General features: G+C 41.5%; 1 protein-coding gene across 1 annotated transcript in view; it reads right to left on the bottom strand.

Annotated features, from left to right (window-relative positions):
• Positions 1–24597, bottom strand: part of PDE1C (phosphodiesterase 1C, calmodulin-dependent 70kDa) — a gene marked incomplete at its 3' end in the record, with an annotated part of 284944 nt that overhangs the window by 21651 nt on the left and 238696 nt on the right. The window contains exons 7-10 of the mRNA XM_009886214.1: positions 19911–20027; positions 17846–17986; positions 8570–8670; positions 6660–6788 (exon numbers count right to left, since the gene is read on the bottom strand). Coding sequence (XP_009884516.1) covers positions 6660–6788; positions 8570–8670; positions 17846–17986; positions 19911–20027 — 488 coding nt within the window. The remainder of the gene's footprint in view (positions 1–6659; positions 6789–8569; positions 8671–17845; positions 17987–19910; positions 20028–24597) is intronic.

Here is a 24597-nt window from a genome sequence, read left to right as displayed (position 1 = left end):
GTGTAGACATAGGTAATTTACTGGACATAGGCAGCGCATGAAAGAAAGTCTCAGAAGCCATACGCTAGGGGATGATCGCTTGTGCATTTCTTGCCAGGTTGAGATGAGGCTGAAACACAGTACAGAGAGAATTGAAGACACATAGTTACCCATTCCTTGGGTTCGCTTCTCAGTCAGATTGGAGCCGGGAACACACAGCTGTTACTTTTTGCTCTGACCAGCTTTAGCACTTTGTTTCTCCAATTGTCTTCAAAGTCTACACAACACATTATGGGGCTGCAGTCTGCATGCTGCAGAGCAGCCCTGGCTAAACAGTCCCCAGAAACTGTTTGCAAGAGGCCTTTCCACTGAGGTACCACTGGACTAGACTTAATGATGCTAATAATGCCCAGAAGCATGGTAATGTTTTACACAGCATACTTGCAGAGCGACCTGCCTTTAATCGGGGCTAACACCTTTATAGCAGTGGTACATAAAAGCAGAGGAAAAGCGAGTCATCTGACACAGTTTCCTCTTCTTTACCTTTCCAAAAATATACTTTCCAATCTCAAAGAAGGAATGAGGCAAGAGATGAGGCTGCACTACTTTCAAATGTCTACACGTTGCTGTGAAACTGTGCAAAAGTACAGCACTGAATACAGAGGCTTTATAAATATTGTTATTGACATATGGTGAAGAGGCCGGCAAAGTCAGCTCTCGCTCCCAGTGTTACCAGTGGGATTGTAAAGTCAGAGATCCTACTGGTATGTCTGCGGTATCTTCTTCTCCTTTACTCCCGATGGTTCAAAGCCAGTTTGGTATTCAGAAGGAAGTTCATGAAGAACCAGAGTTAATTCACTTGAACAGTAATTCTCCAAGGTGATCTGGGCACCAGCAGTCCCCAATAGCCTCCGGCGGCTGCCAGTGCTTTCATCACTGGAGACCACTCCGGTCTGTTGGACTCCCCTGGAACGCCACACAGGTTATTGGGGCCTGGAGGTAGCAGTTTGTCAGTCTGAGGATGAGAAAACCAATAGAGGGTGGCTGTCCTCAGTTAGCTCTCGCCTCACCTACCAAATTGGTGGGTGAAGAAGCAGCAGACTCAACCTGGCAGTTCGCAGAGAGTAGCAACAGAACATCAAAGAAGGCAGATGCCCCACTCCTGGAAACATTCAAGGTGGGGAGACAGTTCTTCCTTTGGAAAAGAGCAGGAAGTAGTTTTTGCAAGATTGGCCAAGAAACAACTAAAAAAAAACAATAAAAAACCCAATAAAACCCAATTAAAAAAAATCCAATAAAACCTGAGGAAAAAAAAAACAATTTAAAAACCAAAAAATGCTCTCTCCTCTTATTTGACACTTTTGACACTGCACGCGGACTGCAGTAAGAGCCTCAAACAACCTCCTGAGCCACCAGCAGAATCCTAACTGCAATGGCTGATCACCACTCTCGAGTCTGTCTGCCTTCAATTTCTCTCACCCATCTTCAAACATAGTTCTGTTGTTTGTCTTGACAGACATGGTGGAAAATACATCGTATGCTCAGTATTTTTGTTTAAGCCTTCTATCCATTCCTGTCACTGCTGTCACACTTCAGCTGTCTGTAGGTTTCTGTGTAAGCCACTTCAGCTGGTTTTGCTTCAGAGACTGGATGGAGATCAGCATCTCCAGAGCGTGGCTCTTGTCATCCTCAGATAAGTGGAATGAATTGTCCTTTGGAGGTACTGCTTTGCTCCCTTAAGTAAGAAGAAAGTTTAGACAATTTGCTTCTTCACATTAGGTGAAACGAATTCCAACAAAATTGAGCTAGCAGAATCGCCCAGGAGATCTGTGGCAGAGCGAAAAACTGAGCTTGGGTTTCTCATTCATCCTCATTAGATCGCTGTTTGTGGCAATAAAAATTAAGCTACATGAAAGTGGTTGCTACTGAAAATACTATGGCCCTGCTCAGGCTTAGGAATGGGTTTTCATAGAATCATAGAATGGTTTGGGTTAGAAGGGACCGTGAAGATCATCTAGTTCCAACCCCTCTGCCATGGCCGGCACACCTTCCACTAGACCAGGTTGCTCAAAGACTCCTCCAACCTAGCCTTGAATACCTCCAGGGATGGGGCATCCACAATTTCTCTGGGCAACCTGTTCCAGTGTCTTACCAGCCTCACAGTAAAGAATTTCTTCCTAATTTCTAATCTAAATCTGCCCTCTTATAGTTAAAAACCATTACCCCTCAACCTATTGCTACACTCCCTGATAGAGAGCCCCTCCCTGTGTTTCCTATAGGCCCCCTTTTATTCCCAGAAGGCAGCTATAAGATGTCCCCAGAGCCTTCTCTTCTCCAGGCTGAACAACCCCAACTCTCTCAGCCTGTCTTCATAGCAGAGGTGCTCCAGCCCTCTGACCATCTTCATGGCCCTCCTCTGGACTCGTTCCAACAGGTCCATGTCCTTCTAATGTTTGGGGCCCCAGACTGGGACACAGTACTCCAGGTGGGGTCTCACAAGAGCAGAGTAGAGGGGAAGAATCACCTCCCTTGACCTGTCAGCCACACTTCTAATGCAGCCCAGGATACAGTTGGCTTTCTGGGCTGCGATTGCGCATTGCTGGCTCAGGTTGAGCTTCTCATCCACCAACACCCCCAAGTCTTTCTCCTCAGGGCTGCTCTCAAGCCATTTTCTGCCCAGCCTGTATTTGTGCATGGGATTGCCCCAACCCATGTGCAGGACCTTGAACTTGGCCTTGTTGAACTTCATGTGGTTCTCATGGGCCCACCTCTCAAGCCTGTCCAGGTCCCTCTGGATGGCATCCCTTCCCTCCAGCATGAAGACTGCTCCACACAGCTTGGTGTTGTCAGCAAACTTGCTGAGGGTGCACTTAATCCCACTGTCCATGTCACTGACAAAGATGTTAAACAGCACCAGACCCAATACCAACCCCTGAGGAACATCACTTGTCACCGGTCTCCACTTGGACATTGAGCCGTTGACTGCAACTCTTTGAATGAGACCATCCAGCCAGGTCTCCTCAACTGAAGATCCCTTGTGGACTCAAAGTCTTTTTAATAGACCTGGCTGTGCTGCTTGGCTTACTAATTAGTGATTTTAATATTTCTCATTACACTTCCAGATGTTTTTTCTCATGGTAAAACATACATTTCCCTAAGGCCAGAGGCCAGGAGCTGTCACAGTCGCACACCTATAACCTACCACTGAGAAAAAGTTTGAAGTTACCCAATTTGAAAATAAATTCTAAGACAATTTGCCCATGGCCTTTTAATAACCCCTGCAGAATTAGGGAAAGGAACAATTAGGTGGAGAGAGCAGCTTGTTGGGGAACAGGGTCAGGAAGGTATGACCAATTCTCTCAACTGGAGAAGAGGGAAACCTGAAGCAAATTTCCTGGTTTATTACTATCACGTGCTGAACAAGAACTCAACCTGTGGCCAATGTCACAGCTTTGATTTTTTGTTTTCTAACTAACGTCCTGCAGATGACTTAGGTGTAAACATGGTATCTGGCACAGTCCCACGAGCAAGCACAGTTTTACGGCATCTTTACTGCTGATGGCTGAGATAGACTCTGGCTGACTTTACATGTAAATACTTCCAAGCCTTGCATTGATCCATCTGGCAAATATCTTCATTTCCTCTTTAGAATAATTACTTTGTGGTTTTGCTTTTCTTGCCTCAGAGAACATTACATCATATTGTTGGACACTTTGTTGGATGTGTCTTTGCTCCTTATCAGTTGTCCACCTTACAGCAGTATCCTAGTGAAGGACTCGCATCCCCTTGCGCTCCCGGGAAAGGGACAGGAAAAAGGCCATTTGAGATCGCTTAATCCCTATGCTAGGAACCAACAGTAAGAACTCCTGAAGTGAGATATTTTCCTCATTTTGTCCAGTTGGAAGTCTCAGTACTTCATTCTTGTGGAAATCAATAGGAAAACCGCTACACTCAAGGCAACATTTTCAATGGCTGAAACAGCTGATTCTCACTAAAGGTATAACACTCAGAACATGCACGTGCCCATCCTGAATGCATAAAAATAAACTTGAACCAGAAAAGGGTGTGATTATGCAACCATGCACATGCTATTAGGTACATACGAAAGCAGGCTCTGACCAAAGTCATCTTCAGTCAAAAATCATTCAAGGTTTCTCACCGCAATCTTGAAAGGAGTATTACAGATTTACAAGGAGGACCCAGAATTATTTGAGGGACGAAACCCCAAGCAACTTTACTGACAAAATCAATATTGCATTAAAGGTTACTTCCCAAAGCTGTACTGCAATACAGAATTACGGAGCAAAACATTTTCCTCTTTAATCCTGAATTTGATGGGCTGGTGCTAAACATACTGTTTCAATAAACTGCATGGAACTTATTAACAATGAAATACAGTGCCAGAAAAGACATCTATAACAGTATCTTGGAAAGCATCTGTTCATTTTGCAGTTTATTTTCTTAATTCACTGTAATCTGTTTTTGTTATAGTTTCTTCATTTACTTGTTGATGATTTGCACAAATGGGATTCATGAAATGAGGCAGCTCAGCTGATTTTCAAATATTTAATAGGCAACAGAGGTGGTTTTTTTTAAATGGAGAAAAAAAAATGTAGTTTAAGTACTTGTAAGCATCTCATCTGCTTTCCTTACAAAACCTGTGACCATTTATTTTTCCAGTAATAGCTCTGATTTTCTACATTTCTTTCCTGAAAATACATTCCCTAACTAGATGACTGAATGCCACGAAATTTATAAAATCCACATAGACATCTAGGATTGAAAAATCCACTGACCATCAGATTTTCTCTTACCAGTAATGTGAAAAAAAGAGGGAGAGCTCAGCTCAGAAAGGCACTTGAGAATTTGCTTTCAAAAAATCATCACTTGGGCCTTTTGCTGACAGAGATTTATCAGGCACGTCTACAAAAATAAAGTTAAATTTGGACATGCTTTAATAGTTCCCCAAAGCATCCTTCAGTACTGAGGGTACTATTTTTGAGTGCCAGTCTGGGAAACTCGGGGCTTCTTGGCTTTTTTTCTCAACACCTCAGACCCTGCTGAAGTTAGCCGATGTTTCCAGTGCTTCCCAAATGTTTGCCTAAGGGATTTCAAACTGGCAGTCAAAAGCAAAAGCACACAAAAATCACCATGTTTTGGTATTAGAGCACATCCATATAACGGCCCTTATTCTGCAGCTGCTTCTTGATCGGCAGCTACAAAGTAATAAACCCCTACTTGAGAGAGAACAAATAAGCAATCCAAACCACTCAATATTTTTGCTCAGGCAGTTACAGTATCTCTTAAAGAGACGGGTTAATCTTTGAAACTTTGGGTCTAAGCATATTGCCTCAACAGAACACACATGTTGGCACTATGTAATCAATGAGAAATACCTGAAGCTAGCTTTGATTCAAGCCAAAACAGTTTAAAGCTCCAAAGCAGACCATTTTCCTAAAGACAGCATCTATGCAATGAAGCAGACTCAAGTAGCTGCTCTGCTCATCCTTGTAGACAGTGGCTCTAAGGCTGCTGTTTCTAGTCAGTTAGTTCCTTGCATTTCCCCCGCCAACATAAAAGGAAGCAGTAATTTGCTGCCAATATTTGACAAGGCATTACCAGCTCTAGCTAAAAAAATAAATTAGATTTTTTACACCTCAATGCAGATATATTTTTTTTTAAGTTTCTGCTTGCTGCCCACCATGAGACTATTTTCTATATTGGGGGATAGAATTTCTCAAGCCACTCCTCCACAACACTCACATTGATTGAAATCAGCCACGTAAGTTCCCGAGTTTTATTTCTGGTGTTCAGCTATAGGATCACATCACTGTCCGCAAGTTGAAAGAAATAGGAAATTCTTTCCTATAAACAGATTAGCAAGCAGAGTCTTCATTGACCAGCTTGCTAGAAGCCAGGCCCCCAGAAGGGCTCATTTCCCCACGTTTATATTAAAATAAGATGAACTGACTGCTCAGTGCTGTGGCACCGTGCATCATGTAGGATCCCACAAGGAGCTTCCCCTCCCATAAGAAAGACCATGGAGCAGGATTCTTCCTGTCTAGCATACTGGGCTATTTTTAAGTACCACCCCTTGGAGTTCAAAAAAAACCCATAAAAACTTAAAGTCCTCATCAGGTTGAACTGTCTGCTATTAGAAAACAAATCATGGGCTGATTTTCGCACATAAATCATATGTTGCATGAGGCTTATTTTAAATCACAGCTTCTTACATCACCTTGGCATATATAGTACACTGATTTATGCTCCTCGGACTGGATTCTTTTTTACATTAAGTCCCATTTATAATTTCCAGGCAGGGAGCATCAAAGTAGATAAAGGGTATGTTTATGCTTTAGGATGAACAAACAGCAGGCTAGCTCTACACTCAATTACAAATGGATGTGTACAAAGGTTGCCTCTGTGAGACTTAGAAATTAGATGGGAGTCAAACTGTATATTATAATCCATTGTCACCAAGTCTAGTCTCACTACCAGAGGTGAAAAACAAAAGCAGAAATAAGCAAGACAAACACCTTTTAAATCTCTTTTAAAGTTCTTTGTAGCAATAGAAATACTAATATGCAATATACAATAATCCATATTGCCATTCAAACAAAGTAATAACAGTCTACAGTGATGCTGCAATGTTCCTAGGCAGTCACCACATTCATTTTTACCTCCAGTCGTCCTTTGAGAGATTAGATAAAATATTCATCTCTTCATCATCTTGCAAAAGACGATATGCTGCACTAACGTGGTGATTTTCAAGCACAGACCGGTCATTATATAGAATGGCTGAGTCTGACCTAGCATTTAAAAGAAAACATAGGAAAGGTTATGTTTCTTCCCTGCCTAAAGTGTTTCACATTCGGAAGTTTTCATTTGATCAGCTACAGAGATTAGTTCTATAGCACAGATACAAGAATTTTAAGAGCACTTGTAATACTTTGTTCATTGCTGTTATTCAGTAAAAGAAAACTAAAGATCAAAATTCACCGCAAAATCTATTTCATCAGCTGAGACTCACCTAGTCTCTTTGTTACATACTTAAAAAAAATGCTGAGAGCTGTGAGAGATACGTAAATTTACAGATGAATCACAAGGCTCTTTTGCAGTTCGTGTATGTTGTTCTCATATTAAAGCCTGACTGTACCGAAGTAAGCAATTGCAAGATGTGTCCCAGTATTATTTCCAGAACAGCAAACTGGCTGTAAGCAAGATATAACTGAACTACTTTCTGTCAGCTGTGCACTACAGTATGCTGTCCGGAAGGGCAACTGCCAGTGGGATAGAGTAAAACCAAAGGTACTTCACACCTTATTTTTAACTCCTGGGCATAGATCTGAGCTTGATGAATGGCTAAACTGGTCTAAAGACAAAGTTCTTCCTGAAAGTTAATGACAACAGAGGGTATGGCTTGTTACAGTCCCCACTCAGTTCTGCTTCCCAGAGAGCAGTGTACATTTTTCTCCCCTGACACTTTACACCCTCTGATGTTCAGTGTTACAGAAATTAAGTTACAACTGTCCTTCCTTGAATTCTTCTATAAGTATTTGGGAAATACACCAGATCCCTAATTCTTGCATGCACAAAGCTGTAAGAAGTGGAGTGTGGCTTGGCCCAGAACAGAGACAGAAACTTCCTCCTGTGTTCCCAAGCTTTCCTGAGCATATATGTGATTTATATGATGATACAGGATATATGCGATTTATCCTAGCAACCTTTATATATCTGTGATACACAGCCTAATTCAGATAACATACTCCAGACATCTAATTTAGGGTAAGATGCAATGCATCTTAGAAACGCCCAAATGTGCACTGTCAGTTGAGAACATCTAGACATTTTGTCATGGCTACCAGTACACTTCCATTGTCAAAATAATACACAGACATTAGATGTCCAATTGCCATTGCAACTAGAGACTTCACAAACTTTGCACACTTCTGTATTTTGCTGCCATCTTCATCTTCTCCTTCTCTCTTCCACCAACCCAAAAGCCTTATAGAAGATTCTGAGTTAATAAAATATGCTGTTTGTGATCAACTAATTACTGTATAGGAATTTATAAAGCTTATATTATATCCCTGAGCACGTAAGGGTAAACATATCCCCTTGCTGCAGTTGTGGTTTTCCACTAAAATAAAAATACTATGTGTAGTGTTGGTGTTCACTGATGAATACAGATATGGTTGAGCTCTTGATTTATGCAGTTAATGTTTGATTCTTCAAATTCAAAAAGGAGAAAAAAATGTTGAATTATAGTATCTCCTCCAAAACTATACCTTCCTCAAAATACATCACTCTGTACAGCAATTTGTCTTTAGCAACTTTACATAGAAATATTTTAGGACTTTCCTTTTTCCTGATTATTAAGATGAAACAATGCTCAGGAAGACAGAATACATGCTTTCCATTGCAAATGGTCCAGCAAGAGAAAATTAAATGCAACCTAAGGAAGTGAACTTTCCTCCTGTAACACTTGAAAGCAAATGCTCCTGCACTTTTCTTGGTGGCTCTGCTGTTATTTTCCAAAGGTTTCCCCCTCCATTGCCCAAGCCTTCATCATGATTTACAGTGGCCTCACCGCGTCTGGATGTGAAAGTTGTTGGTGGTTCCAGTGTGTTCATAGTCATGGATAGCAGCTGCAAAGATCATAGCGAAGATCTCCAGCTCTGTCAGCCAGTGCTGAAAAGAGATTACAGAGCAATCAGATAAGCTGTCATTTTCCCAGGCATTAAGGCTTTTGTCTTTTAAGGCAAGTTATCCTCTGCTGACAGTCAAGGCTGCACATCATTGCCTTTCCCCTCCAGCCTGCCAGCTGTTTTAAAGCAAACTTCTCTGGTTGATACACAAAAGCCAAACCAGCATTTTTCCTGAAGCTTCATCTAAATAAATTGAACTTCAGCACAACGGTTTCAGGAGCTAACAAGGCTTAAGGCAGAGCAAGGGCAAACATGTGCCATTCTTAAAGAGCAATATGTGAGGAACAGAGAGAGTGAAACCTCAAGAAAATCAAGGTTCTTCAAGTGAAATTTGATGATACATGTGCAGGTATGCACATACCACCAGGGTATGTATTTTCAGCTCAGCTGACCTGGGTAGCAGAGCCTCAAATACAGAAGAATGTCACTAATTTCCAGTACCTAAAAGTCTTTGTCTATCACTGAATCATGAGGAGGACAGGGAACACAAGCACACAAAGATGCACGTCTTGTTATTTATCATTTAAAGAAACATTTGAGAAAGGTCTGAGGGGTTTTTTTTCCCTAATTGCCTAGTCAAAGCCTTATTTTTCAATGCTTAAGTCGCTTTTGACTTAGATTTCGAAATGACTCAGATGCTTTTAATAATTTTCCTCTGAGTCAATCAATCATTTTATGTCTGGTTTTCCACTGGTAGCACACAAGGAGTGCTGTTAACATCAAGCGCATCAGAAACAAAGACTCTAGATACTGTAGATGCTGTAAATATTTGTATGAAATGCTTAAATGTATTACATTTACAGAAAAACTTTACTACAGCGGTTGCCAAATATTTTTCTAACAGCTCACTGTCAACCTGAAAACCTTTTGACAGATGTTCATGTACAAACTGCCTTTTAATTCAATGCCCATTAAAGGCACTGTGGTTTCATAAATCTATTCCAGACATCTACTACAGCTCAGGAGCCACCACTGGTCTGTTAACCACGAGCAGGGGAAGAATGGATAACTGGGGCTCTGCACACCGCGACCTGTCCAGCTCTCCTGTCTTTCACAGCCATCTCTGCATAACCAATGAAGAATTAAGCAAGCCTTAGTATTAAAGATCTGCTTACATTAAAGATGCAGTTTGAAAATAATTGGCCAGAGATATTTCACATGATGCCACTGACCATAATCAAGGTAGCTCTTGATTTTTTGGTGGTTGGTTGTTTTGTTGGGTTTTGGTTTTGGTTTTGTTTTTTTTTTTTTTTTTTGAGAGAGAGAGAGAGGAGGGTGCAGAGATCAAGAAATGAGCAGACACAGAAACTAAATTATTTTCTTATTCCTACACAACTGGTCCAGGACAGGAATGGACAGTACTGGTGGTGGAGAATTCACAGGCGTGACTTGTGAATAAGGAATGCTTTACAGCTGATGAAGAACATGATTTCAACTTTCAGGCAACAAATACTGACAACTGCAATGGGGGGGGGGGAGAACTGGGCTTTCCAGGCTACACATCTAGATCCGGACTTCAATTCCACAACCACGTTCTGCCATTTTCCAAAAAGAGAGAGTGCAAATAATAGAAAAAAATCAGGCACAAACACTCAGGAACAGGCAGAGCAAACCTACATTATGCACACTGAACTATCATGAGACACTCCCAGCTAGTCCACTTCTACTTCACTTCCGACCTTCCGGACATCATCTGACAAGTCCCGCTCCAACAGGATCTTATGACTCCAGTCTTCAAACATCACCGAGGCAATGAGCTCTGTGATTGTGGTCTCCTACCTCATCTCTTAAGACACATACAGGAAAAGTTCTAACTTGCATGCCCTATCAAAGCATCACTTATTGAACAAGTTCGGGTACTGTAGATTTTCAAACAGGGTGCAATACACTGGAGAAGAGGTATTAAATATCCTAACAGCATTTGAGAAAGACCACTCAGGATAAAGACTGGGATTACAGTTGTGAACTGTGGATAATAAATAAATCAGTGTAAGTAGCACAAAGTCAAAATAGGCTTGTGAGTAACAGGAGGGAAATAACAGGTAAGTAATCGGAACCTTTTCGTCCCTTCTTTCTGCTACAACCTTGCAAGGAAAAGCAAACAAGATGGTAAAGAGCCTGCAGAGAATGGATGCAATCTCCATCAAAGCAGTGACATTACCTTTCACTAGTCTGTGACGACTTCTTCTTGGGAACAAAGTTTTAAAGAACAAAGCCATTAAGAACTATTGAGAAAGCAGCAGGACATTGTCACAGGTTGAAAAGAGCGAGGAAATGTGAATGTTTTTCATTTCTAAAGGGCTGACAAAACCAATCCAGAAAAAAATATTCAAACTTTCTGTGATGATAGGGGTTGGGGGACAGCCCAGGAAGAAGGCATGAAAGAACAAGTATTGACTTCCAGAGTGGAAACAAAAAAAGGGTAATGAGGCATGATTGTCTTTCACAAACATACAATAAATACGAAGAATTAGCTACTAAGGCAAGTCATTGGCATGTAAACAAAAGGATCAATGTGTACAGAAAGAAAAAGGAAGAGGAAAGAGCAGTGCTTCCAAATCTATCAAAACAAATGGATCCATTTCCAAGAAAATGCTACAAAGCAAAGACAGCAATAATCAGCCTGCTTCCTTCCCCACAGTTTATGGTCTTTTATTCCAAAGCAGCTATCATTTTCAGAGCTCATGATGATCTGCTTATTAATCACAATAGCCTAGAGAAGAGGAGGATCTCACTTCCCTTTGGTACGAACAGATGTGACACAAGTCCTGCACTTCTGCAGTTTTACAGGTCTGCTGCAGGAAATACTCTCCTGTAATTCTTGACAGTGTCAGAGAAAGAACTCTTAAGCGCTACCATTTGCACCTCATTGTTTGGATTCACAAAGAAATGGCAATTACTAATAATTACAAAGATTAATCAGAAAATAATACCGAATACAGTAATAATCACAGCTGAACAACAGAGTGAAATAAAGGAAAGAATGAAATGAGGAATAAGTGTCAGCTCTTGGAAGTTGTTCTTACACATCACGCTTCTATACCAATACTCAAAGAGACAAACATCAAAGCAATTCCAAATTCTCCTTCAATGTTGTTTCTATGAGAGAACCTAAAATATTCTAGTTCATACGGTAAAGTATAACAAATCCATTCCAAGGCATAATCTTGGGAAGAAAATAACAGGAAAACTAGAGAATTCAGGCACTGAATATGATTAGAGGGAAAGAAGATTTTTTAATTGAAAAGAGAAGAAAAAAGAGGCCTGGAAGAAAACTGTTGAGAGAATGTAAATAACAGGAGCATGACAAAGGCAAATGAACTGTGTAAAGATAAACCAGACAATTGTTTCTTTGCTTTGAAACTAGAACAAATTACCACTATAAAGATTATTTAAATTTGAAAACAAGTACTTTTCCCACACTGCAAATAACCAGTTAGCAAGATAAATGAGTATATTTTTTCTATTTTATCATACTTTTTTTTTCACAAGTCTTTGTCTTGATCTTAGTGAAAAGATCAACCAATGACCCCAACATGCCTTCTGAAACCAGAGCCTTACATTCCAGTATGCCCGAGTTCTTTGCATAAATATTGTGAAAGTGATGAACTGAACAACTATGTAGGCTGGAGTAAGGATAAGTAATTGATGAGAGCAAATTAAGGAAACAGGAAAATGTCCCCTACATTTCTTTACCGTGTGTGAATATACAATGCGTATTAAAAGATAGCCCGGCTGTGATCAGTAGGTTAGAACTGATGACCTCTAGAGCTCATTTTCAAACTAAATTAATCTGTCATATTGAGATGGGTTGTACCCTGCAGGGGAGGCAGGATGTAAACCAAGAAAAAGGAAAAAAAAAAAACCAAACCAAAAACCACAAAAAACAAAGCCCACCAAAGTTGAAAAAAACATTCTAACAAGGGAAGCAAAGCTGAAATGTCACTGTTGGCACACTGTATTGTGAGTCCATTGTTCCTGGTGGCAAAAGAATGGTTTCTTCCTGTGCTATTTAGATCTTAAACCAAATGCCACGTATCATTTGGTTGTGGGAACAATTAGTGCTTGGGATTGTTCCTGGGAAACAGCAGACACTTCACTACATCCTCTGGAGTGCAACTCCATCATAATGGTCTGCATGGGATACTTTATGCGTCGCTTATTACAGCAGGAGTAAATCTGGAATATGCACATTCTCTGACCTCTGCACGTGGTTCAGAACATCATTTCCTCTGAAACAGAGAGGAAAAATACTTCACAGACATTAAAAAAGAAAGTACTCTAACACTGAAGAGTGCTTATTGTCACTTCAAACATCCGGCATCACAACAGCAGGTGACTTTGAAAGGTGTGTAGACATAGGTAATTTAGTGGACATAGGCAGCGCATGAAAGAAAGTCTCAGAAGCCATACGCTAGGGGATGATCGCTTGTGCATTTCTTGCCAGGTTGAGATGAGGCTGAAACACAGTACAGAGAGAATTGAAGACACATAGTTACCCATTCCTTGGGTTCGCTTCTCAGTCAGATTGGAGCCGGGAACACACAGCTGTTACTTTTTGCTCTGACCAGCTTTAGCACTTTGTTTCTCCAATTGTCTTCAAAGTCTACACAACACATTATGGGGCTGCAGTCTGCATGCTGCAGAGCAGCCCTGGCTAAACAGTCCCCAGAAACTGTTTGCAAGAGGCCTTTCCACTGAGGTACCACTGGACTAGACTTAATGATGCTAATAATGCCCAGAAGCATGGTAATGTTTTACACAGCATACTTGCAGAGCGACCTGCCTTTAATCGGGGCTAACACCTTTATAGCAGTGGTACATAAAAGCAGAGGAAAAGAGAGTCATCTGAGACAGTTTCCTCTTCTTTACCTTTCCAAAAATATACTTTCCAATCTCAAAGAAGGAATGAGGCAAGAGATGAGGCTGCACTACTTTCAAATGTCTACACGTTGCTGTGAAACTGTGCAAAAGTACAGCACTGAATACAGAGGCTTTATAAATATTGTTATTGACATATGGTGAAGAGGCCGGCAAAGTCAGCTCTCGCTCCCAGTGTTACCAGTGGGATTGTAAAGTCAGAGATCCTACTGGTATGTCTGCGGTATCTTCTTCTCCTTTACTCCCGATGGTTCAAAGCCAGTTTGGTATTCAGAAGGAAGTTCATGAAGAACCAGCGTTAATTCACTTGAACAGTAATTGTCCCAAGTGATTTAAATAACTTGATTCAAGAAAAATCATCCAAATCTTTAAAAAACAGGTAACCGAAAATTGTAGCCAAGAAAAGAAGAAATAATACAATCTGATGAAAAAGGAAGGAGGATTATAACTCTATAAGCCATCAGCTATATCAAGCCAATAGAGGCAGACGCCCTTGAGTTTATCTCCTCCAGACAGTCACAGTTGCACCTGGCTAAATACTCATAATCATGGTCATATCAGAACATTTTCCAATAAAGATTACTTGCCTGTCAACTCAGGCCAAGGAAATGTCGAAGAGACAATCTATCCTCTGACCATTGAGAGCTAAACCTATCTCCTATTTTATTCCTGGTCATGTGGCATCATGGCAACAAGTATGGTATGAATATAGACAAGGTGCCCTGAGATGTCCATCATCCAGAATGGTTTTCATTACATGAAAATGACAGTGCTTGTCAGCACCTCCTCCCCATTTGCACCATCTCTAAGATGTGGTCTGCACAGTGGCCTCGACAAAACAGCATTAGCTAAAGGGAGAAAGGAAACAGTTCAATAGCGGAGAGATGACACCTTCCCCCATGGCACCAGTGGACAGTTTAAAAGTTGGTATTGCCTTCACCATCCCTGGAGGTAGTTAAAGGACCTCTAGTTGTGGTGCTTAGGGACATGGTTTAGTGGTGGACTTGGCAGTGCTATGTTAATGTCTAGATTTGATGATCTTAAAGGTCTTTTCCAACCTACACTATTCTAAGATTTTTATTGTAGAGCCCTGGGGAAGAGGCAAGAAGACGAGCTGCCGTCTTCTGCCTGCCAGCCCCACACCACCAGGAAGAGTCTGTTGGAGACTGCTGGAGACCACCAGAGACTGGCAGTCTCCTAGGGTCTCCAGCGGTGTCCGTCGGTCTCACCACTGGAGACCATCAGAGGCTGTCAGAGACCATCAGAGATTGTCAGACACCACTGGAGACTACCAGAGACCACAGGAGATGACTGGAGATATCTGGAGCCTGGTGAACTCCCCTGGAGTGCCACCCAGGTTATTGGGGCCTGGAGTTGGCATTTTGTCAGTCTGAGGATCAGAAAGCCAGTGGGTGGTCGCTGTCCTCAGCTAGCTCTCGCCTCAGCCACCGAATGGGTGGGTGAAGATGAAGCCAGACCTTCCCTGGTAGTGCACAGAGAGTAGCAACAGATTGGCAGAGAAGGTAGATGCCCCATCCCTGAAAACATTCAAGATGGAGAGACAGCTCTTCCTTTGGAGAAGCAGCAGGAAGAAGTTTTGGCAAGATTGGCCAATAAACAATTAAAAAACAATAAAACCCCAATAAAACCCAATTAAAAAAAACAACCAAACAAACAAGAAAAACCAATATAAACCCCCCCAAAATTGCTCTCCTCTCTTATGTGGCACTTTTGAGACAGCATGCAGACTCCTGTATCCCTTGATATCCCCCAGCTTGCAGCCCTACTCTCTTTGGCAGGATACAAGCCACGGGCTCATCTCTCCTACCTGCTTCAAGAGTCTTATTGATAAAAGAAGTAGGAGAGCGTTCAAATGTGAATGTTCTCTGCCAATGTGCACGGAAGCGGCACCACCTCTCTAGTTCATGAGACAGTGTGAGAAAAAGGCTTCATCTTCATAGTAGGAATAAACCATGGAAGTGGAGCTTTGCTGTGAAAACTGGTTCTACAAAAAAAACCACCTCTGTGAGCTCCTGAGCTCCTCTGGCTTTAAAGTCTTTAAGCCCACAGCCAGTAAGGAGCATACCATGGTGTCAACTATCTTTTTACACCTTGGTTTCCAATCAACAGCACTGCTTGGTTTGCTCCCACGTGGAGCCATGGAACCAGCACAGGTCACTGGAGCCCAGGGCTTGCAGCAAAGTGGGGAACACACTAAACTCACACTCTTGGTGCACCTCAGAGACTTCATTTCAAGTCACTGTACATACATAGAAATGTAGGGGCTTTTTGGTTTGGTTTGGTTTATGGGGGTTTATTTTGGTGTTTGTTTTTTTTTCTTTTTAGCTGCTACATCATCTCTCTCCCTCATAGAGCAAAAAAATCCAAACTATTCCATCACTTACTCGTGTATTTTCACATCCTTCCATTCTCTCTCTTTTAACGCTTGCCTAGCTTTATTGTGCTCAGAGACAGAATACGAAACCCCACTCAGCCACATGGCAACATGAGCTAGAATGAAATAGCACTTATTCATTCACAGGTGAGTGAATTGCAGCTAAACTGCTAACAGACTGAGAAGCAGCAAAGTGGAAAAAGGCAGTTCAGAACATACACAGGCAGGAGGGCTGCTGCACTTGGGCAGCTGTTTCCATCCAGTCACTTTTGGGAGCAGAGCAGCCCCAAGTGAAAACTGCCCTTCTTCAGCAGTTTGAGGGGAAAAAGAGGATCCATTTGCTCACCATTATAAAGCAATTCACATTACTCAACGTTGTATTATTCTTACTGACTACAGCCTTCAGTCCATTTTCATTAACTAATGGCCCTAAAAGCAGCATTGACCAATTTAGGATCTCACAGGAGGTTTTGAGAATGCATCTGTATTAGTTGCAAATTTGACCTAACTCCTATTTACTTCAGGCACAATTGGGAGCAACCTACACAACTTTAATCAGAATCGGGCAGTCGGGATCGGGTCTTGAGACACATGGGGACTGACTCCTTCCAAATATGTCTTTAGTAAACATTACAATTCACGGGTGCAGTTCAACACAGGAGACTCGAAACATGTTTACAGGAAGCACTGGAGCATGGTACTCCTCAGAGAAGAGCATCCAGGTCTGGCTTCAGAACTGAAAGCAACATTACTGTGGCAATTAAGGGACTGCAGAAAGGCAGACCATATGCACAAAAGGTTGTTCCCGAGCGTAAGCAGCTCTACAGTTGTTCAAACTGGCCTAGAATACATAGCAGGAGCAGCGCTATGCCTTGTTAGTGTGCAGCTCTCTGTCCTTGGCTCCGTCACACACTACACACTGGCAGCAGCATTTCTTCAGGTTTCTCACCGAGCTGCACAGAAAAAGGCATCATCAACTTACACTGGGAGACACAAATACTACCACAAGTGATGCTGACTGCCAACTTTAATGGTGATTTCATATAGCCCATCTAAGGTACTCATGGCATTTGCTTGGGCTGAGCCACATGCAACCACGGGTTTCCCCCATCCTCTTCTTCAACAGTTCCCAGTTATGGAGCTCGGAACGACTGGGGAGTGTTCAAGAAAGCAGGAGCTGCAGTAAGAGCCTCAAAACAACTTTCTGAGCCGCCAGCTGAACCCTAAGTGCAATGGCTGATCACCACTCTCGAGTCTGTCTGCCTTCAATTTCTCTCACCCATCTTCAAACATAGTTCTGTTGTTTGTCTTGACAGACATGGTGGAAAATACATCGTATGCTCAGTATTTTTGTTTAAGCCTTCTATCCATTCCTGTCACTGCTGTCACACTTCAGCTGTCTGTAGGTTTCTGTGTAAGCCACTTCAGCTGGTTTTGCTTCAGAGACTGGATGGAGATCAGCATCTCCAGAGCGTGGCTCTTGTCATCCTCAGATAAGTGGAATGAATTGTCCTTTGGAGGTACTGCTTTGCTCCCTTAAGTAAGAAGAAAGTTTAGACAATTTGCTTCTTCACATTAGGTGAAACGAATTCCAACAAAATTGAGCTAGCAGAATCGCCCAGGAGATCTGTGGCAGAGCGAAAAACTGAGCTTGGGTTTCTAATTTATCCTCTTTTAGATCACTGTGAAAAGAGTTATCCATATCTTCACCTACCTTCTACGTCTAAATAATCCTAAATCTCTACTTTCATTAGTACAGCCACATCAAATGAAATTTGTCTACAGTGCAAATGGGTTCTACTGCGGATAACCATAATCTCCTTAATGAGCCAAAACTGTTGTAATCTCATTAGGTATTCAGGATGCCAACTCCTGTACTTACCACTACGCCTGTCTTGAAAAGGAGGTAATGGACTGTCTGTGTCACATCTGCAGCGTGCATTAGGTTGTGATAAGGATTTTTGTGTTTACTGTAGCCAACCTCCAGAGCTTCGACAAAGGACACCAGGGCAGAAATGGGGATCTGAGGAAAGCAGCACAGAATTAATAACAAAATAATCACCTTTAACGGCTAGCATTCGGAGGAGAGCATTTTGATAAGAGGTCCCAAAAAGCAGTGTGTACTTCACAAATAAATGACACGCTAAAACATCTGAAACAGGCACTCGAGAGAGTGAATCCAGGTTATTTCCTCAAACTGGGTTTCCCATCCCTAATTACATTATGGATGAATCATTCCCATGCATAAACACACACAAGTAAGTATACTACAAAATGCCATCTGGAAGACACATGCAGTATGAAAAGTAACAGCGAACATTTGATTGATTGCCCCTGGAGAAATATTTCTAATTAGGCCACAAGCGTGTCTCTGTTACCCTCACAACCCACTGGAATATATCTCTGCTTTACTATTCACATTCAAGATTTTCTCATGAAACACATCATATAGTAAGCCTGAGATACTCTGTTAAGAGAAGTATCATTTATCAGACCTCTGGGTTTTCACAGCAAAATCCAGCCTGCCCATCCTATGGGCTTGCCATGCTTTTCTGACTCCAAGAGTAGAACTGTGCACACTCAAGAAAATGCAACTCAGAGGGGTTCTATGCAGGCAGTATCAGCTGCAACATATAAAACTGGCAACATGGGTTCTCCAGTTTCATCTGCTCAAATGGCAAATACCCTAAACGCTCATATTTCCATAGTTAGAGGAGCACTGTTCTTCTCCTCTTGGGTACGTATCAGGGGAGGATGCAGTTCAGACCAGTCACCTGCTTCAAACATTTCTCATCAGGCACAGGCAGTTCCTGAAGAAGTACAGGAGCCAGAGATCTGTAAACCCTTTGCAGCCAAAGTAAGTGGAGACCCCCAGGGAGTGGAAGTGTCAATGGAGGAAGGGACAGCAGAGTATTTAGTTGGGGACAATGGTCTAGATCAGAGAGCAATGTTTCTGCCATCCAAATTAAAGCCTGTTCAAAGCTGGAGGAAAAGATATGTCACATTTGTATCTGCAAACCTCTGTAACAATCATAGAATGGTTTGGGTCAGAAAAGACCTTTAAAGGTCATCTAGTCCAAGCCCCTTGCAATGAGCAGGGACATCTTCAACTAGATCAGCATGCTCAGTGCGCCATCCAACCTGACCTTGAATGTTTCCAGGGATGGGGCATCTACCACCTCTCTGAGTAACCTGTTCCAGTGTTTTACCACTCTCACTGTAAAAAAATTCTTCCTTAGATGTAGTCTGTCTACCCACTTTCGGTTTAAAATCATTACCCCTTGTCCTATTGCAACAGACCATACTAAGAAATTTGTCCCCATCTTTCTTATAAACCCCCTTTAAGTACTGGAAGGCCTCTATAAGGTCTCCCCGGAGCCTTCTCTTCTCCAGGTTGAACAGCCTCAACTCTCTCAGCCTATCCTCATAGCAGAGGTGATCCAGCCCTCTGATCATCTTCGTGGCCCTCCTCTGGACACGCTGCAATAGGTCCATGTCTTTCCTGTGCTGAGGGGTCCAGAACTGGATGCAGTACTCCAGGTGGGGTCTCATCAGCGCAGAGTAGAGGCGCAGAATCATTTCCCTCGACCTACTGGCCATGCTTCTTTTGATGAATTTGAATTTGAATTCAAGCTTTCCTTTTTTTGCCTGCACACTTTAGAGTCCTATGAATCTCAGGAGAATGACACCACCGTTCTCACAAGAACAAATGTAATATTTCCCAGAGATTTCATGGGGAAGCCTGTTTGGAACCCCGTCGACTTCATGGTGTCCCATCTCAATTAAAAGTACTACTTAAATAACGTTTGGTCTTGCTTACTGGGGAAAGTGCAGTGTCCACAGAGCCTTCAATAGTGCTAAAATTGCATTTTGAATGGAACAAAGCAGAATGAGAGGTAACCTGAACAAAACCCGAGATGGAGGAGACCCATCTTCTAACTACTGACCTTGAAACGGTTGATCAGATCATAGCGTGTGAGAAGTTCGTAAAAAATGAATTTCAGTGCATGATCCCCACTGGCATCGTTTAGTGCAAATACATCAAAGGACCACTTGTCTACATTCTGCAAGAGTGGGTAGAAAAGACAGTTAATACAAGCATCCCTTTTACAATGATAGTTTAATTTCTGTCACTTTACATCGACAAATAGAGAATTAGAGTGGTGATGTAAGCGTATAGCTTTTTTTTTTTAACATCTTCAATTCCATTTAACCAATGCAGAGTCTAATTCACTCATCAGTATTGTATGACCTGTGTTTAAGAAGCTTCCATTATGAACACATATGCTGTTTGTTTATTCTAAACATGGCAATTCTCCACACCAGAATTTAATCAGCAAAGGCTGAGTCCAAAAACATAAGAATACTGGTTTGCTTTAGTACCTGAAATATTGGGATGACCCTATTGTGGCTGATTTTACCCTTCTCTGTCCCCTACCCATGTGCTATGAAAAATCTATGAAAAATAATCTTAATTTTGAAGGAAACAGGAATAATGAAGATATGCCTTTTAATGATATTAAAACTTCTGGAATTTGCTGTCCCTATAGGGTTCTTACAGCTTTTTATTGTGAACAAAGCTCTCCAATGCTTCACTCATGCTTAAAACAGAATAAAGGAATATGTTTTTTGCAGTAAAAAAAAAATACAGGCACTTGTAGTAATATTTTTACCACTTACCATTCAGTCAACCAAAATAATAACTAACTAGAAAAGCTATCTTCCTAGACCCAAAGAGCAACTTATTTCCATTTAATTTTCATATTAACCCTGAATTGTGATTATTGCAGCTTAAATTGCCCAAACACAGCATGACCCTGATTTTCCTTTTTTTTTTTTTTTTTTTACAGATAAGTGAGTCCACTGGGGCTTTCAGAAACTACAGAGCAGAAGAAAATCACACGACTGTTACATGAAGTCCTAACAATGGTATAAAAAACAACCTTTATAACAAAAGAGTAAATATCTAATTCCAGTTGGGAAAGTTCCAGTCAGCTCTAAATGATATATTAATGCTGCAGGGTGGTCAGTAAAGAGATTGAGGAGAGTAAGTTCACTTCCCAGCTCATAAAGCTAAAGTGTAAGATATAAACCTTCTTGCAGAAGGTCAAGTTCAAATCTCAACACTAGGAAAGGCCGTGGGAGTTGACAGCACTCATTATCTAGCAAGATAAAGCTCCTTGATCATGGAATTGGATGTTCCTGAAACCCTATGAACCTTTCTCTCCTCCTCCTAGCAACAAAGAGGAAAAGTGCGGAAGGAGTTAGAGCTAGAAGAATGATATACAGATCAACCAAGCAGCCGCATCTGGCACAGGACCAGCTCTCAATCTCTCTTGCCTGCTGAGAACTTTGATGTACTTCCCACAGGGACTTATCCAAATGACTCTCCTTAAACCACACATTAAAAATGGACATCTGCACATTGAAGTCTCCCTCCACTATCAAACTCCGTTGCAGATTACCTCCCATTTCCTTGTGGCTCTTTCACCAAGAATGAAACATGACTACATTTCACACACGCATGTGCACAGCTGCTCTCAGTGCAAGAAATGGGCTTTGGCTAGACATAATGTTGAGTACTGTTATGGATTATGGTCCACCTAAAAATGTGCCAACTTTTTAGCAATACTAAAAATGCTAAATTACATTTATCTACTGAGCTCTTAGAGCCCAGTCCACCTTTTCTGTTTGCTGTCATGGTTATGTCCCAGTTAAGGACCTGACTTCAAGTCAAATGCAAAGGACAGTGACTTTTAAACGCCTTGTGGTCAGTCACCCATATATCAGCATAGCTACAGGACTTCTTATGTTCTGAACAAGACAAATGTATTTTGGTACAGGCTCTCTCCAGCATGGACGGATCCAGACAACCTTGCTACACTATGCAAACTTGCATAGTGTTGATTACACAGAGCAGAGTATGCCTCTTGTGGAAGTATAGTCAACGGAGAGGTTAATTAGTGACTGAATATCAAGGATGCTGAAGATTCAGCTCTGTTTTCACCTATCCCAGTAAATCACTTGCTTGCCGAGCAGTTGATTTTACAAGCTGCGTGGAGCCCACACATTGAAGGCAGGGTCAAGCTTCTCCAGACGTGATTTGTGGCCCAAGTCATAGAAGAGCAATCATAAATTGCAGCTTTTTGACACTTTCAGTAGGTGTTGGAGAGGAAAAACAACCAAGAAAGGAAAAAGTTCCACCAAGAAAACATGTTTTGAAGCCCTTGAACAAACTTGGAAAATGGGCAAGAAAAATAATGCCCAAAGCTTCTACTCCGTGAATTTTAAGTATTTTCCTGGGCTTTGAGTGTTTTTATTTTGTAATCACTTATCTCAGTCAATGAAGTAAATTAATGTAATACTTGCACGTATATAATAATTTACTTTTGGGCCCTATGGCATTGAAAATAATGTCTCAACTATGCTGAAATCTAATTCACTGTAAGGCAATCTTATATTGTAGAAATAAAAAGGGTTTGTTCCTTCGTATATTTTTCCTGCAGTTAATGTTGTGCTCTTGCAGCAGATAAAATTTACCAAATTTTGCAACTGCAGAAGAGTAGATCAGAATTGTTCTTTTGCATGAAATAATGGTTAACCATGTAGATGATAAGTTTCAGAGTAGAGCTATTTCGATTTTACTGAGGGAGAAATCCTTGCTCCTGTCAAGTCAACAGAAGTTTTGCAATTGACAATAATGACAGCAGCATTTTACCCTGAATAACTAGGGGGGGAAGGCCTCTTAATAGAAGCCTGAATGTATCACAGATGGGTTAGAGGCTTGCAGTAACACCATTTACGCTTTGAAAATTAGTGGATTTTATGACCTTAAAAAAAAACAAAAAAACAAACAAAACACAGAAGTGACCCCTATATTGGGGAGTGATCTAAAGGGAGGCAGAACTTCATGAATATCTTGTGATGGAGGAGAAAAACTGTTTCTTCTCCCTAAGGAGAGCAGGAGAAGCAAGGGATGGGAAACCTGTGCTACACAAGTTTCTAGGTTACTGGCCCTGTAGCCTCAGCTGAAGTATCATAGGCTGTTCTAATGCCACATATACCCAATGCAGTATAACTGCAAAGAGATCCAAGGTGTCTCACTTCTCAGTCCTGTGTCCTTATTACTTGGCCAATGCTTCACTGCTTGGGGGAACCTAGAAATGAAGTGAAACACCAGTTGTTCCTAAATGCTCAGTTTTCTGCCTTTCTCTGTACTTCACCTCAGAGACTTGATCTGTTGTATAAGCCGACAAGCAGATTCAGGGATAGACGTTATTCTGCTCAACATTACTGCCAGACCTGACGTTTTCGTAGCCACAGACAAGCAGAAGGCTAGAGTGCAGACCTTGTAAATGACTAAAGGTTCTCTGTCCATTACCTGTATACTAGCCAGCCCAGAAAATATTGCCGTGACAGCACAGGCATCAGAAAAGGATGAAAAAATCACTTCTAAAGCAAGTAACCACTTCAGCAGCTAGTTAATGTGAAGTTCTGTCTCTAGCACTGCACTGCTGAACAGCAGATCACCACAACTTGCTGGGTAAATTAACATACTGACTCGAACATGTCTGTATGAATGGTATGCATGACCACTATTCAGATGAGAGACAAGGCTGATCACCCTTTCTGTGTCAATAGGTCTTACATCATCACACCCATGTCATGCAGAAAGGCAACAGGCTACTGCCCTAGAAAAATCAGTATCCAATATATAGGCATAGAGAGAGATGCTGTGCAATCAATTAAAAAAATGGCTTAACTTCTCATCCACTGAAAAGGTAAGAAAGATTATACACAAGGAGTTGCACTGCTACCAACCCATCTGCATTTTTTGCAGAAGCTGCAGTATTTCATTGTTTTATTAAAACCAACCTCATTTTGCAAGCTGATTCCACAGCTTTGGGTCACTCAGTGTACATGTCCTGTTGGCCATGGAAACAAAAAAGAGAGCACATGGTTCAAAAATAAGTTAGTTTTGACTCCATGCCATCTCAATCTTTGTTCTTACTGTCATGACTCTGAGGGGAATGTTGATTATGGCAACCCAGAACAGCTGAAGAGATGTCTATGGTATACTCCTACACGCTTTTGCATGCTTAAACCATCAGCTCATTTTATGGAGCACACCAAGCAGTCACCTAGTTGTAAGGGTTTTTTACTTGGCTTTACTGGAATGAAGCAAGCAACAAAATGTACCATTTTCCATTAAGGAGATGGGACTGAGAAATTTAAGATGAAGTATTATTTCAAAGACAGAAGACTTCCTCAAAACAAGTAACTCCAATTTCTACCACATCCACGACCAACCCCAAGGCCATCCAGGCAAAGAGATGTTCTCAAAATAGTTTTGGAAAAAAATACATCCTAGAGTGCACAGTGGCCAAGCCGGTTTTATTTCACCCCGAGCAAAATTAGCCAATGCCTTTGTTCTTATTGACGCATTTTAAATTGCTCTAGCATGATCACTTATCTTTATGACCCTTAATCATTTACAAACATAGAAAGAGGAGAGGGATTATGTAAATTTAAGTCAGCTGAGAGTAGCTGATGCATCTTGGATTGTCTTGTGACTGATGAGGAACTCAAGTACCGTTATGGACATGTTCCCTCATAGGCTGGCTGTGGGTTGTA

Source organism: Charadrius vociferus, unplaced genomic scaffold, assembly GCF_000708025.1.
Source record: "Charadrius vociferus isolate BGI_N301 unplaced genomic scaffold, ASM70802v2 scaffold545, whole genome shotgun sequence".
Classification (NCBI taxonomy): domain Eukaryota; kingdom Metazoa; phylum Chordata; class Aves; order Charadriiformes; family Charadriidae; genus Charadrius; species Charadrius vociferus.
This window is presented reverse-complemented; position numbering and strand designations above follow the sequence as displayed.